General features: G+C 56.0%; 1 protein-coding gene across 3 annotated transcripts in view; it reads left to right on the forward strand.

Moving 5' to 3' along the window:
- The window catches only part of LGR6 (leucine rich repeat containing G protein-coupled receptor 6), a 70,509-nt gene that overhangs the window by 48,069 nt on the left and 7,294 nt on the right, over positions 1–15,146 (forward strand). For 2 of the 3 annotated variants that reach the window (XM_003642732.6, XM_004934826.5), the window contains exons 6-10: positions 4,646–4,717; positions 12,125–12,193; positions 12,599–12,670; positions 13,490–13,561; positions 14,300–14,368. In XM_003642732.6, coding sequence (XP_003642780.2) covers positions 4,646–4,717; positions 12,125–12,193; positions 12,599–12,670; positions 13,490–13,561; positions 14,300–14,368 — 354 coding nt within the window. The remainder of the gene's footprint in view (positions 1–4,645; positions 4,718–12,124; positions 12,194–12,598; positions 12,671–13,489; positions 13,562–14,299; positions 14,369–15,146) is intronic. The other variant, XM_004934825.5, reaches the window with a different exon arrangement.

A 15,146-nucleotide genomic window follows, 5' to 3' on the forward strand; every position in this document is an offset into this window, starting at 1 on the left:
GGCAGGAGGTGCATCCCGTCCATCAGCAGAGCCCTGGGGATTATCTAATGCTTGAAGGAAGTTTACATGTGCAAATTAGCTAGTCGTTAATTTTAGGGTGTTGATTAATAAGCTCAGGTGTGATTGCCAATTAATTCAGAGCTCCTGTATCTACACGAAGTGCTGTCAGTGGGGTGATGTGCACATTGATAGCGGGGTATGAAGAAACCTCAGCACGTGTGCCTGGGGAAAGTGTGGCAACCACTTCACTTCCAGAATGCAAAGTGTGTGCTGACATCTGTCACAGAGAGAGCCCCGACAAAGCACGGCCCACAGCCTCATTAACATCAACTTTGGGCAAATTGTAAAGGTTGACTTAGGAGAAATGCTGGGAGCAACTTGAGAAATGTCAAATCAGTGGTTTTCACCCACAGCAATGCCTGTTCTACACGGACATCCCATGACCTGCAGTGCAACCACTTCACTCAGCAGTGATAGCTTGCACGGAGGGTGAGCTGACGTTTGGGTGGTTATTTCAGCCTCCAAAGTGTGCTGCTCTCATTCTTGCTTATCCCGTACTCTGAGAGAGAGGCAACTCCTTAATTTAACAGGCAAGCCCAAGAAATAAGAGCCAATGACCGTGAGGTCGTGAGAGAGAGAATAACGTCCCACCACAGCCATTGGGGGAGGAGAGATGCGTGGTCCTGCCGGGTGCTGTGGGGAATTTCTGTGGGCTCTCAGAGTGTTTGACAGAACTGCCCCCATAAATCCCTGCCGTGCTGCCATGCAGACCCCCATCAGCAGCAGTGCAAAGTAACCCGGAGTTCTTCCTGTGCCCCTCCAGGGATGTTTCCCCACCCCACTCACCCACCCAGCTGAGCACGCGCTCCCAGTCGCTGGCTGAGGAAGGCAGTGGGGTTTGCAAGGAGATTTTCCTGCTGGGATACAAATGATGTGCACATGTGTTCCTCTGCAAGGGGCTGAGTGTGCACAGTGATCACAGAGCGGTCTGAGTTGGAAGGGGCCCTTAAAGGCCATGTGGTCCCACTCCCTGCCATGCACGGGGACACCCACAGCCCCAGCAGCGCTCACAGCCCCGCGCTGCCCTCGGGGGGCTGCAGGGATGGGGCAGCACCGCCTCTCAGTGCACCTGGGGGAGGAGAGCCAAGAGCAGATGTGGAGGAGTGTAGGGGAATCTCCTGCCCACAGTGTGATGGATGTTATAGGCACAACCTGTCCTGGGGCAGAGATGTGCTGCTGCTCCTCCTCCCACCTCAACGTCTTCAGGAGAAATGCAGATGGTGATCCCTGCACTGACCCAAAGGACCCACATCAGAACATCCAAACCTCAGCCCGGAACACATTCAGGGCTTCGCTCTGCTGATCACTTACAGCCCTGTCAAGGAACTCCAACAGAGCTCTGAGTGCGATGGATCTGAGTGCCAGGATGGACCTCTGCAGTGCTGTCCCACCTGTGCAGTGGGGATGAGCCTCTGCATGGGAAGCTCGGGGTTGGAGGGCAGGGCTGGGCATGTGCAATTCATTACCAAGAGCAGCACTGCCTGCAACATCTGGGCCTCATTCATGGGACCTTTTTAATTTGCAGAAGTGCCTTTTCTCATGAGGACTGAGTTTGCTTCTCCAACACTTGAGGAAGAAATGAACAGTGCTCCGATGCTGACAGCGTCACTGCTGATCAAGCTTTGTTCTCTGCCCGACAAGTCTGACGCTTGTCCTGCACTGCTGGGAGCGATCAATGGGAATTTGCACCATTTATGATTTAGATTTCTCTATTTATCCATAGCCAAATGCAGGAAAAAGGCAGATTTGCCACAACAGAGTGAGGAATTCATTTTGGCAGTGGCTGACCCAGTGGGAAAACTCACATCAGGTCAGACTCAACCTTGTTCAGAATCACCCAATGCAAATAACTGATGGCGAATGTTTGCATTTGTCCTTCTTTTTTTCTTTTTAAGATGAAGAAATGAAGTCATTGGGAATGAAAGCAATGGAGGATCCACCACTTCTCTTTGTAGTCTGTTCCAGTGGTTAATCATCCTTAGTGTTAGCAGAAAGAAAAAGAAAAGCTCACATTTCCCATTCGAATTTTCTTTGGCTTCGACTTCAGACGTTTGTTCTTATTATTCTTTTCTCTGCTAAATCACAGAACCATTTCAGTCCCCATTCTCTGACCAGGAGGGATCCTATACATTCTGCTACGCTCCTTCCCCTGATCTTATTCTTAATAAGCAGAACAGACTGAGCTCTCTAACTCTCCGTCCTGGTTCTGCCCGTCCCCACTGCTCTTCTCTGTGCCCATTCCAAATTATCATCATCCATTTAGCAGTGTGGGTACCAGAAATCCACATAACCTTCTGGAGCTGCTTTCACCACCGCACTGCCCAGATGGAACATCCCTTCCGTGCCCCCTTGTTGATGCAGGCAATCACCTTCCTGAAGCACATCAGCTACTTTTCTTGGACTGCTTCTCGTCTCACCAACCAGGGGACCATCCAAGCAGGGTGAGGCGCTGCTGTCCCATCCTGGGGATGATGGCACTTTGGGCTCTGCAGTCGCCGTTTCTCAGCAGGCACAGCAGAGGAGCTGTGGAGGTGCTGGAAAACCCAACTAGTCGATATGCCAACCAGCAGAAGGCAACGGCTGCCTTACTGCTTCCTGAGCAAAGCCACTTCCATGGGTGATTGTCCACAACCGACGCTGTGCTGTGTTGCAGTCCTGCACACGGAGACGCACAGACCTCACTCAGTGCTTGCTGGCTTTACTAAGGACACAGTGAACCCCATCTCCAACAGGAGCTTCTCGTGTTTGTGCATTGTGAGATGGTTGTTTATAGCCCAGAACCAAACATCTCTACCTGCCATCATAGCAGCTGTAATTTACAGGGCAGAATATAACGCTGTGTGGGCTGAGCTCAAATTGACAAACATTAGAGATGTTGCAATTCCACTTGTTAAGATGTGTTTACCACTGGAGGAAAAAAGGGCAGGATGGAAGAAAAGAATGTCTTTTCAAGTGTTTACCTTTCCAGTTTATATTGCGTTCAGACTGGCTTGTTTCTATTATTGCCATGTGGTTGGGTAATGACTCCAGACTTCAGCTTGGACAACAATTTTTCTTATAACTCCCTTTTTCGGTTGCTCTTAATTTTCTCACCAACAAAGAACACCCTTCGGATGACTTCTATTACTCTGCCTCCAAACAAAGCCCATTGGAGCCAAATATAAACACAGCAGGTGATGGCTTTTCTGTTCTCTCTCCTCACCTGACGGGTCACAGCAGTCAGACTGAGCTCCTCTTGTGCCCCAGCCTGGACAGAACGGCCTCTTTGTGCCACCCCAGCACAGCCCCCGGGCTTTCACTGCCTCCCCACTGCTCAGCATTTCCTCCCTCCTCACGCTGGGCTGTGGGGTTCCTGTGTTGAGGGGGAGTGACTCCAGATCCCAACCCCCCATTTGCCAGATGTCATATCCAGTGTTCAAAGGGACCCAAACAACTGGCACCACCTTGCACTGGAAGTGCCAAATGAAGTGAGCACAACAAAATCTGATAACATCTGATAGAGGAAACCATTTGGACCTGAGCTTCTTTTCTTGTGACAAAGAGAATTCCTCCTGCAAGATTCAGCCGCGGAGGAGCAAACCCATTTCCTCACAGTGCTCTCCCTTCCGTCCCCCTTCCTCTGAACTGTTTTCAGGTTCTCATCCCCGCAGCTCACATCCATCCCGGGCTGCCTTCTGAGCCGCGCTGCCCTCGAGCCTCGCAGCTCCCTCCTGTTTTACCCCAAGAATTTGGCAGTGGGAGCTGTGTGCGCTCAGCCAAACGGTTCCCACTTGAAGCCAGGTGGAGCGAGAGATTTTTCAAGCTGAGACAGATTGAGATCAAGCAGCAAATAATGAAAAAAGTCATTGATCCACCTGCCAGTGTGCAGCCTCCTGCGGGCTCTTGGAAGGAGGCGTTGGATGAAGGCTGGTGCAGCTCTGGGCGTGGGAGGGGGACCCCAAGGCAGCAGCAGATGAACCACATGGGGCTGCGTGTTAAAGGAGGACCCGAAGTGGTGGGAAAGCCCACCCTGATGGAGGCCAACAGGCACGTCCTGCCCTGGAGGACCTCACCTCTGTGGTGGGCACTTCTCCATGCGGGCACGGAGCTTCCCAATGTGCTTGAGCTGGGCTGGCTGAAGTGCAGGCTGGGCAGCAGAGCTGTCTCATGTCTGATCATCTTTAAGGTCTTCTTGATGATCTTTAAGGTCTTTTCCAATCTGAGCAATTCTATGGTTCTGAGGAGTGTGAGTACGGCTGTGCCCTTCGGTAGCACACAGTGCCCGTGAAGTCACACGGCTTTGGTAGGGTTGGGTCCAATGCATGTTAGCTCTGCAGGGTCAGACGTAGAGTGTTTCTTGAAGGTTCAGTTTAAGTATTTGCACCCAAATTTAAGGTCTTGGGAAATGCCTGGACTTCCTGGGAGAATAGGAGCTGCTCCGTGAGCACTACTGCACCTAACGTGTGTCCTGTGAGGTGGGGAGGGCGCCTTACAGCACCCCTCACCATCCCCGCGCTCAGCTTGCAGGCTGTCCCTGGGCCACGGCTCAGGCTGGCAGTAAAAGGTCATCTCACGCCTGCAGTGAACGCCTCTGTTCTGTCCGCAGGCACCTTCACAACAACCGCATCCAGCGCCTGGGGGCCAACGGCTTCGATGGGCTGCACAACCTGGAGACGCTGTGAGTCGCCTTTTCCCTCTGCCTGCGTTCCTCCCGGCGCGCTCAGCCCCTGCCCAGTGCTGGGGAGCAGGGTGTGCATGTGGGCCCCTCTGAGCTCCCCCACGTCCCAGTAAGGCCTGGGCTGCCTCCAGCACTGCCCCGGGGAAGGGCTGATGTCCCCATGTCAGCTCCCACTGCCCTCTTTGCCAGGAATGGGGCAGGACAGACCTGGATTTCTGCTCCTTTGCGAGCCGTGCTGCTGCTGCAGAGGGGTCTGCAGGAGGGTGGGGGGCTCTGAGCTCAGGAAACAAAGCTGCCCTCAGTGCAGTGCTTGCTCAGCGTGTCCCCAACTCCTCACCACTCACACACAGTCCCAAAGCCTCCAGAACAGCAGACGCTGCCAAAATGAGGGGCTGGATTGAGCACAGGGCTGGTTGTGTTCGTGGGGATCTGTGCAACATCTCTCTCCGAGATGCTCTCGTGTCACCTGGCAGTACCCAGAGCTACAGCCCAGGAAACACGCAGCAATGGAGCAGTCTGCACCAGGACAACTTCATCCTGCAGCCACGGGGCTGAAGCCACCCCACTGCCCCTACCTGCAGCTCCTGTCCCTGATGAGCAGAGACCCGGGGGGGGTTCGCCCTTTGGGAACAGGGCTCTGCTCCAGGATTGATCCGCTCAGGCTCTCATGGCCCTGACCTGAGCTTGTGAGTATCCCACGTCCTCCTCGAGCCGCCTGCAGCTGCAAGGCAGTGCTGTGGGTGAGCAATCCTGGCGCTCCTCCTGGTCCGACAGTGCTGATGGAGCACCTTAGGAAAAGAGAGAGGTGGCTCTTAGCCCTGAGCTCCGATTCCCAGCCTCACACTGGGTTGGTGCTCCATGAGGAGCCTTTTGTCCCTCCGTGGATTCAGCACCCATTCACCCCACAGCAGAACTGCCCATGCGGGGTGGCAAAGAGCACTTGGCTGCACCAGCAGAGCTGCCGGCACTGCAGCTCCCATGCATGTGGGGACTGCTACGGCCTCCTGCACGTACCCTTTAATTCAGGTTATGATTACATTCTGTTGACAGCACTTAGCACATTTTCTTGGCTGGTGCCGGCGGAGCTGTGCTCTCAGTTACCCCGTGGGCGTTACCTCCTGGAAGGTTGCAGGAGGGGAAGAGCTGGTGAAGACAGAAACATCTCCGGGCTTCCTAAAATGAGTGCTTGTGGCCAAGTGCTGATTATAATCCAGGCACAATGGTTGAAGAGCTGGAGAACTTGAGAGGAAAGGATCGTTTCGGGAGGAGTGCAGAAAAGCCTGCAAAGCTTTAGATGCAGAAACCGAAGGGAAATGTTTCTCTTCATATTCAGCTGGACAGGAAAATGTCAATTTTAGCAAATTCTGGCAAAGCTTTTGGAGAAACAGCACCCGACAGGGCTGTGAGGGAAAGCCCATCGTGGACGAACCATGCTGCCAGCTGCCTGAACTGGGTGACCACGGCCTCTTTTCACCTCCTGCAGATGACACAGTGTCACAGAATCATAGAATCTCCAAGGCTGGAGAGGACCTCCGAGGTCATCCAGTGCAACCGTGCAGTGAAATGAAGAAGGAAGGAAAGGGCCCAGGGGAAGGGTGAACGGCCCTGGGTTCTCCATGCCTCGCAGCATCTGACATGGAGCTCATCAGATAGGTGATGCTGGATGCGGTGGGCTGGCCGCCCATTTCCCCACGATGTCAACATTCTGTGGAGCAGACCTGGAAGGGAAGGTGGGTGCACAGAGCACCTCCGGATGGCCCAGCCCTGGGATGGAAGGGGCAGTGATCTGAGATGTGTCTGAATACATCGGTGACTTCAGAGCGACCCCCTGGAAGGGCATCCCCAGGTGGATTTCTGGGTTTCAGAACTGCCCGCAGCTCCCAGCAGAGCACACCGCATTCCACGCCCGGTGGTTGCAGCCTCACCAGCACCCCTGCAGCAAAGCACCCAGCACAGAGGGTGGCTGGAGGGGATGGAAGGGTTCCTGCGCTGATCTTCCCGTGTCTTTCCCCAAAACAAGAGCAATTCACTGAGAACACCTGCAGGCTGAGAGCTTTGAAGAGGAGAAAGTGGTTTTCCTCCCATCAGCACTGCTTTGCCCAGGCACAGAGAGGCAGCGCGGCGGCCCTGAGCACAGCTGCCAGGCAGAGGGACAAGGAGAGCTGTTGGGGCTGGGAGGGGGCAGCTGGGGCAGCATGCGGGGCCCCCCATCACTGCGTGCTCCCGGAGCTGCCCCCAGTGCCTGCTCAGGGCAGCACTCAGGGCTCCTCCCTGCCCCGGTGCAGCAGCAGACAAAGCCGTGGCTCCTCAGACTGCCCCATCCAGGTGGGGATGTGATGGTGGATGCGGTTCTGAGTGGTCCCACAGCCCCCACCCGAGCTGACCCCACGGCTCAATGCCTCCCCACCCCCATCCCCGCCAGCTCCCCTGTTCACCATATAAACCACTTGGAAGGAGCAAATCTTCATTCATTTCGAAACCTTTTGATTTCTTTTTAAATAGTGCTAATAAATTAAAACCATCTCCCAGGAGGGCCGGATCCCAAACCCTCTGCTGCGGGCGGTCGATCTGCCTAACCTTGCCTCACAGGAAAAGCTTCGACCACAGCTTTCACAGCACACTGCCCCATTAACCGGGTAATTAGCCGAGGCTGTAAACGGAGAGCAGAGCTGGAGCCTCCTCCGAGAGCTGCGTTTTGTATGGAAGGAGAAAAGAAAGCCTTAATATGACGTGCACCTCGGGCGCTGAAGGCAGGAGGAAGGAAATGGGAAATATCTGCACCGCAGTTCGTATGAGGGCTGTTTAACCCTTCTGGGGCAAAAGTGCTGCTCTGCAAAACGCTCTGCCTTGCTCTTCTGGTGCGATTTGGCTTTGCCAATGTGCTCCCCCTGCGGATGCTCTGTTGGCTACCCGAGGAGGCAGGGGATGGAGAAAGGGGTTTTGGGAACAGGGACCGCAGCTCCGAGCCGTGTGGTTCTGCCTCTGGTCCAAGAACAGGGCTGCAAAATACCGCCTGCTCCGATCATCGCATGGGCTGCTCGGTCCCAGTCTGCTGCTCCTCTCCTGAGAGCGGAGCCAGCCCAGGGCACCGCATTTCCCCGGGTTATGGCTGTGCTGTAAGGCTCATCCCCTTCTGCTGTTCTGGACCCGCCGGGACAGTGACCCGCCCTGTGCTGCGGGGGGTGCAGGTGTGTGCCGCGGGGTCCCCACGTCCTTCCTGCCGGTCAGCTCAGCAGCGCTCCGCTGTACCCGGCGGCTCTCCGGACCGCACCGCTCTCCGTGCGCGGCCGCTCTCCGCCCCCTCCTTCCCGACCCATCAGCCCCGCCGTTATCGTTTGCGTCCCACCGCTCGGGGTCCCCCGGCCCCGCTCTGCGCTCCGCTCCCTTTGTCTCTCCTCAATGGTTCGTGCGTAGCAGCGCCTGCGCTCCCGGGACCCCCCAGGAGATCCCGCTCTCTAAGCCTTGTTTCGACCTTGTTAAATAAATCACACGGAATTGAAAACACATTTAATTCAGTACCTTCCTCGGTTAGAGAGCAGACAGCAACGCTGCTTGGAAGAGACACATTCTGGGCACTGCTGCGTTTTTAAATGGAGAACAGAGCTCCGGGACCGGCAGCTGCAGACATGCAATGCGAGACATGCAGACGGGTCCTCTGCTGCACACGGAGCTCTGTGAGCCTCACGGGATGTGCAGCCCCGTGTGAGACGTTCAGTGCCTCCAGGCCGGGCCGTCAGAACGCAGCCCTGTGTGGAGCTCACTGCTGTAATGGAAGGAATCGGGAACCGCCATCACCCACAGCTCTGCTCCGTCGGGGCACCCAAAGCTTTGCCATCACGTCCTGGGTGCTCCTCATTATCTGCTAGAATGGGCGTTTCTGGACCATGTTTGCTCCCCCCGCTGTGAGCAGAACGTTGCCCCATGGATGAATCCCACCATAGGGCAGCTCTCTGCCCTGCAGGCGCCTCTCAGAAGTCTCCATTTAGGGTAAGGAATTTGTGCTGGTGTGACACGAGGGAAGCGTGGCACCGATGGCTGTTCCTGGCAGCGCTGTGGGTTCGGTGAGCAGCCCGGCTCAGTGCCATGGCAGAACGCAGCGGGTCGGCTGGGCGCTCACCGCAGCCTCTGAGGCCCTATTAAATCTCTCCCATTGCAGCAGGGCTGATTACTGGAGAGCTGGCAGTGCAGGGCAGGAGGGGATGCAGCACCACCCTGGGCTGGAGGCAGTGTTGGGACACAAGCAGCCGGCAGTGTGCTGCCTCCAGCTCCTAATTGTGTGCATCTTCAGGTTTATTAGCTGCAAATTTGCGGTGTTTTGTGGCTTATGCAAGAATTTATAGTACTGTATAATTGGGTTTTTTTCTTTCCTGGCTTCCTGCGTGGAACCACAAACAGCCCCTAACAGGCAGAAAATTGACCTGAGACTCTTTCCCCTCCTTCTCTCTTTCTGGCCCTATTGGAGGCATTAATAGTGCTGTGTGCTGTCGGCTCCAAATCAGCCCAGCACTTACAGCCCAAAATAGCTGTGCCTTTGATGTCAGTTTGCTTTCATTTTTACGTAGACAGGGCTGGTTAAGATTTTCCTCATACAGAGCTGCAGGCTCGCTAGAAATAACAGCAGTGTGAAGTCGGCGGTGCTCAGCCTGATGGCCTCGAAGGGGTTTTTGTTTAACGTGGAGCTCAGCTGAGGAAAGCAGTTCTGTCACGGTCGGTTTCTGCAGGACGTGTGGGCTGCGTGACTTTGCTTCCAAAGGCCTTTGATGGTGGGCAAAACTCCCTTCCTTGTGCCATTTGGCACTTCTTCTCTTCCCATGTGTGGTTTTATGAAGCTCTCCTATCGTTTTGGGGTGAAGATGTCCATGGGCTGTTGCTGCTCTCCAACCCAGCAATGCTGGCATTGGATCCGCTGTCCCAGACGCACCACCGCACAGCCACGAGACCCCACGTGAAGTCCCAGGGCAGCCCTGAGAGCCCCCCACGCCCCTATGCTGCCCCGCGGCCACCTCTGCCCGTGGGCCACTGCAGTCAGTGGGGACAGTGTCACCTGGCGGCAGGCTGGGCCTTCTGCAGCCATCCCCACAGCATCCCAAAGCTGGATGCTGCGGGGAGGACCCGAGGGTGGGGTTGTGACCCCACAAAATGGGGTTGAAGTGTTGGGACCAGCAAAGCATTGCCAAAGCAGCTCAGATACGGCAGGGAGAGGGAGCGGACGCTTGGAAGTATCCACCCACCCCTTGGAAAGAGGCTCAGATGTCTGCAGAGGGACCCGAGGACTGAACTTCCCTAAATGAGCAGAAATGTCTTTCTGTGGCTCTCCTCACTGCCACCGCCGCTGCCCACCGTGATGGCCGGGGACCATTTCTGGGCCACTGCTTGAAGCAGGGCCGGGCTGGAGCTCTGGGAAGGAAAAGGAAGAGATGGGGAAGCTGCCCTCGGGTGCTGCCCTGGGTTTGGGGCTCGGGGTGAGCTGCCCCACTGCCGGGAAGGGCAGAGGGCTGGAGAGCGCCGCAGTGCCTGCCTCACCCAGCGCCCAGCCAGATGGGCTCCCCAGATCTGTCACAGGGCAGCGCTGGAAGCAAGGCTGCACCCAGAGCTGGGGCAGCACTCGGGGAGGTGGTAATGAGGACAGATGGGTTTATTCCCCGGGAGGGAACCTCACCACGCCGAAAACCAGGAAGCACCGGCAGGAGCGAGCGTGGGCGCATCGCCTCTCCTCCTGGGCACAGCGGCACTGCTGGCAGCCGGGCTGCAGCGGCGTGACTACACCTGGGTGCACTTCCACTTCCCAACAAGCCCAGCACATGCCAGGAGCCGGCGGTGGCTTTTCTTCCCCAGAGGGATCTGCCGAACACAGCACTCTTTGTATGCGCTGAGCGCGGCGGGGGAGGCGCGGGGATGCTGCCAGGCTGGGAGAGGTGTGTGCTCACTCAGGAAGAACGGGTCCTGTGCGTACTTGCACACACATCGAGGTACAAACAGAACGTTCATCTGCTGATGAAAGAGCAGCCTGCCTGGAAGAGACCCGGCCTGGAAAGGAAGTGCATTTCTAGAGAAAGACGGGCGCAAATCTTACAGCGCGCTGAATTACCCGTCAACAGCACTGGTACACATCCAACATCACCTCTGCTCGTGAATCACGGGTGATGTGAGCCCTGTCTCTGTTGGGCAATGCTTCCCAGCTGCGGCTGCTCGCGGGCACGTCGGGTATCGCCGGATTCACCATGGGAGCACCCAGAGGGCAAAGCAAGCAGTGACACAGAGTGACCGCCATAGAGGGGTACAGGCAATGGGGAAGACCGGGGGGGGGGGGGGGGGGAGGAGATGATAATGGCAGTACTGTGCCTGGGCCCGGGGGGGGGATTACAAGGAAATCAGGCAGCAACTCATGGCTGTGTGAATGGGTGGTTATTTCTGTTCTGTAAACCACAATCCAGGTTACGTGGTAATTACTTTGAGGTCCATTAAGTGTAATTATACAGTAATATCCAGGAGCCCGTAATTACCCTCATGTTCCAGAGCATCTCCCACTTAAAACTCGGTGAGTTTCATGCAGGGAGGAAGCAGTCACAGCTCTCAGCCCTCAGGGTCCGGGCTGTCCAGCAGGAGCCAGAGGGGTCCGTGTTGGCTGGAGCTGCCCTTAGGGATCCTGGTTGCCAAGTTAGGGGGACAAACGGCTCTTGTCATTATGACCACCCGTATTAAACATATTCTATGTATTATACTGCAAATTAAACTTAACCTCCAGAACTGTCAACACCTCTTCCACATCACTTCCACCTTTGGCTCACGGCTTCAGTGCGAGGTTCACCTCAGCTGGCAGAAGAAGACCTGGACCTTCTCAGAGCACTCCTCATAGCGGTCCCTATCCTCGTAGTGGTCCCTATCACATCCCAGCAGCTGGGAGCTCCAGCACCCCTATGAGCAGCACCAAGGAAGCTGTCCCTGCTCTGCAGGTCTCTTCTCCCCTCTACAGTTAGAGCCCTTCCATGGGCTGAGCTGAAGCCTTCTCGTGTTTCTTGTCCTTCATAACATCCTTTTGCCACCTGGAAAGGCAAGATAAATGGCTGCCAGCCCCAGTGCCTGGGGGAGAGGCCCTGGAAGGGGGGAATTGGGCGCTATGGGGACGCAAAGCAGCAGTGTGGCCCAGCTCTGGGCACCAGGAGACTGGTGGGGAAGGAATGCAGATGGCAGCAGCTGTGGCTTGGACTGCCCCTCACCCCACAGTGCGAGAACGTTCCTGCAGCAGGAACGTGTGAGCGTTGGTGTCCAGGCAGTGGCCGGATGGGCACGGTGGGAAAAGCCTTTCTCCAGTGCTTAACGACCAGGTTGCCATGCCTTCAAAGCACAGACCCACCCCGCTGAGTTCCTTCGGTAGCACTGATGGCTGTTCTCCTCTCTGTCTTTCAGGGATCTCAATTACAACGAGCTGCTGGAATTCCCGGGGGCCATTCGGACGCTGGGCCGGCTGCAGGAGCTGTGAGATTTCCTATTTGTTCCTTCTTGAAGCGTTCTCTGTTGGAGAGTGACCCACAGATACTGCCGTGCCTTCACTGGGGAGGGCACTCGGCTCGAGCCCCTCTTTTCCCTCACCCACTCTTCCCACTGCACACAAAGCAGCACTTCATCCCCTCGAAGTCTCCCACGTTAACGCCCACAAAGGCAGAGGACCCGAGATAGGGCCAGGGGCAGCTGATGGGGCGCCCCGTCCCCTGATAAGACTTTGTCCTCTCGCTGAGCCGATGCTGCAGGCAGCACTGCGCCTTCACCCCCCATCTTATGTGCATCCTCTGAAGGCCCCCTGCCTCCAGAAGTGCTGAGGAGAGCAGGCGTCTCCGAGCCCTTCGAATGCATTAATATCAAGGTGTTTCTTTCTCCCAACAGTGGTTTTCATAACAACAACATCAAAGCTATCCCAGAGAATGCATTTGTTGGGAATCCCCTTCTCCAAACAATGTAAGAAAATCAAGCGGTGTTTCCTAAATCTTTGCATCCCCCGGGAAGAGGCTTTTCCTTACATCTCTGGTTGGGATTTCTGACCGTTGTCAGCATGACCGCAGTTTGACGTTGGCTGTATGGAGATGGAAGCTGAAATTAGCTCCTTCTCAGCTACGCCTCCGCTCCTCTGCCGTGGGCTCTCCTTTACCCTCAGCTGAACTCTGCTGCAGCCAGCGAGGCTGAGGGCGATGAAGGGATGGGAAATGCAAGGCCATGCTGCGTGTAAGGGGATTTCCTGAGCCCCGGGTGGCATCTGCCTCGTGTTTAGAAATACCAGCAGTGCAGTGGTCAGCAGTGGTCAGCTGGGGGAAAACAGTCTCTGCCCCAGTCAAAATAAAGAAATAAAGCAGCCCCCCCCATCTTCCCCATGGAATAATATGGGGGTGGGACACATCTGGCACACTCACCTCCCCACTTCTGTCCACTGAGTGTGACGGGTAGGAGAGATGCTGGTGCTATGGGTATGTAAGATCAGAGGTATGCTCAGTTGCAAGGTGTTGCACCATGGAAGGATCAATGCAGGGCTTTGCCTCTTCACAGCTTGCCTGGTTCAGCAGAGTCCTAAAGGATCCTTCCAGAGCAGCAGGATTGGAGACCTCAGTTTAAGCAATGTTCAGCCCAGAGAGGCTGCTGGGAGAGCCTGGGAAGGGGGGTTCCTCACGGAGCAGCCAGCACGCTCTGCTCAGCTTGCAGCTTACTGCCCGGGGCTCTTACCTGTAACTGCACCTTATCCTGCATGCACAGCAGGATCTAACCAGTTGCCCATTTCCTTTGCAGCCATTTTTATGACAACCCCATCCAGTTTGTTGGACAGTCTGCCTTCCAGTACTTGCCAAAGCTACACACTCTGTAAGTTCCCCAAGCAGGCATTCAGATAGGCAACACAGCCAAGGCCTGAGCCTCATGAGCGGGACACCTCCGTGGCCTTCTCCATGTCCTGTTTCCCAGAGGCCTCATGCTAACAGGAAGCCATGGTCCACTCTTCTGGCCCGCCCCAAATAACTTGGCTGGGCAGCCAGAGGTGTCAGTGCTTCCTTCGCATGGTGCTATGGCTGCTCAGGGCCACCGCCGCATGCTGGGCACCACAGCAGCAGCTCCACACCCACTGTCAGCAGCCCTGCTGCAGCACAGCGCTGGGGATTGGGGCAGAGGTGACCTCAGAACCGCTCCTCACAAGCCACAGCAGCCTGTCACTGCAGGGACACACATGCAGGCTGATAGCATCCTTCCTCTGAATGCCCGTGCATCCTCCTGCAGCAAACTCCCAGGCTTGGGAGGTGTGGGTGGGATGCCCTTCTTGCATTCCCAATGGAATGGGGATTTTTTGGGTAGAAATCATGCCAAGGATGTCAGTGTTTGGATGAGGTCTGAGCTTGCCAGGCCTCCCTGCAGAGCAACACTCATTCCCAGCGCAGCGCATCGGTGCCATGGGAGACGTCTGCCCACGGCCCAGCAGCAGCAGTGGCACACAGATGGGAGCAGCACCTCCGGGTCTGGGCGTCCCATCACCACATAGGGGGTGAGGGGCAGTCTGGGCCCTCAGGCAGCTGCTCCTGACCCGCTCACTTCCACCTCCTTTCCCTGCAGGTCTCTCAATGGTGCAACGGACATCAGAGAATTCCCAGACCTAAAAGGCACCACCAGCCTAGAAGTTTTGTGAGTGGCAAATCTCTCCCTTTTACCCCGCTATTTGTGCTCTGCCCTCTTCAAGGCGGTCCAGGACAACTCTCACAGTGCTGTGCAGCTCTGCCCCTCCTGGGCACAAACCTCTCTGCTTCGTTTCATCCCTGTGGCTCCTGAAAGCAGCTTTCTCCTCCGTGAGTTGCTCTCTCGGTACTGTTGAGCATGCTCTGATCTTTTGGGGTTGTTTTCTTTTTTTTGTTCTTTTGTTTTTTGTTTTTTTATTATTATTATTATTATTTTCTCCTTTTCCTTCTGCCTCTGTGAAGGAATGAGCCTTTGGCTGTGGTCTGTTGGGATCAGTGCCTGTCTGCCTGCCCCAGGACCAGCGCCGTGCGGTGCAGCGCGGTGCTGCGATGGGAACCTCTGCTGTGTTTGCCACATCGGGGCTGGGGGCTGCATGCCCAGGGGAGCAGGCAGCAGCAGGGTGCAATGTCTGCAGCCCCGTGGCTCTCTGTGGGGCACAGGTCCACGAGCAGTGCTGGAATGGGAGCACAGTGAGTGCCCACCCAGCCCTGGCCGTGCCTTGCTGCTGGGATCGGGGCACCCTACTGCCCCATACGTGGGATTCTGAGGCAGTGGTGGCTCTGGGGAGATCACCAGTCTGGGTGGAAGGGAAGTGGGACAGCAGGGTGTGCAGCCAGCTGCCCCAGCACAGCTGAGGACACCACTGAGTTCAGTACCCAGCAGTGTCGCAGAGTTTCTTGCATTCACCTTTACCAGGCCCAGCAGCATTGCCCATTTCCAAGGCAGT

Source organism: Gallus gallus, chromosome 26, assembly GCF_016699485.2.
Source record: "Gallus gallus isolate bGalGal1 chromosome 26, bGalGal1.mat.broiler.GRCg7b, whole genome shotgun sequence".
NCBI lineage: Eukaryota > Metazoa > Chordata > Aves > Galliformes > Phasianidae > Gallus > Gallus gallus.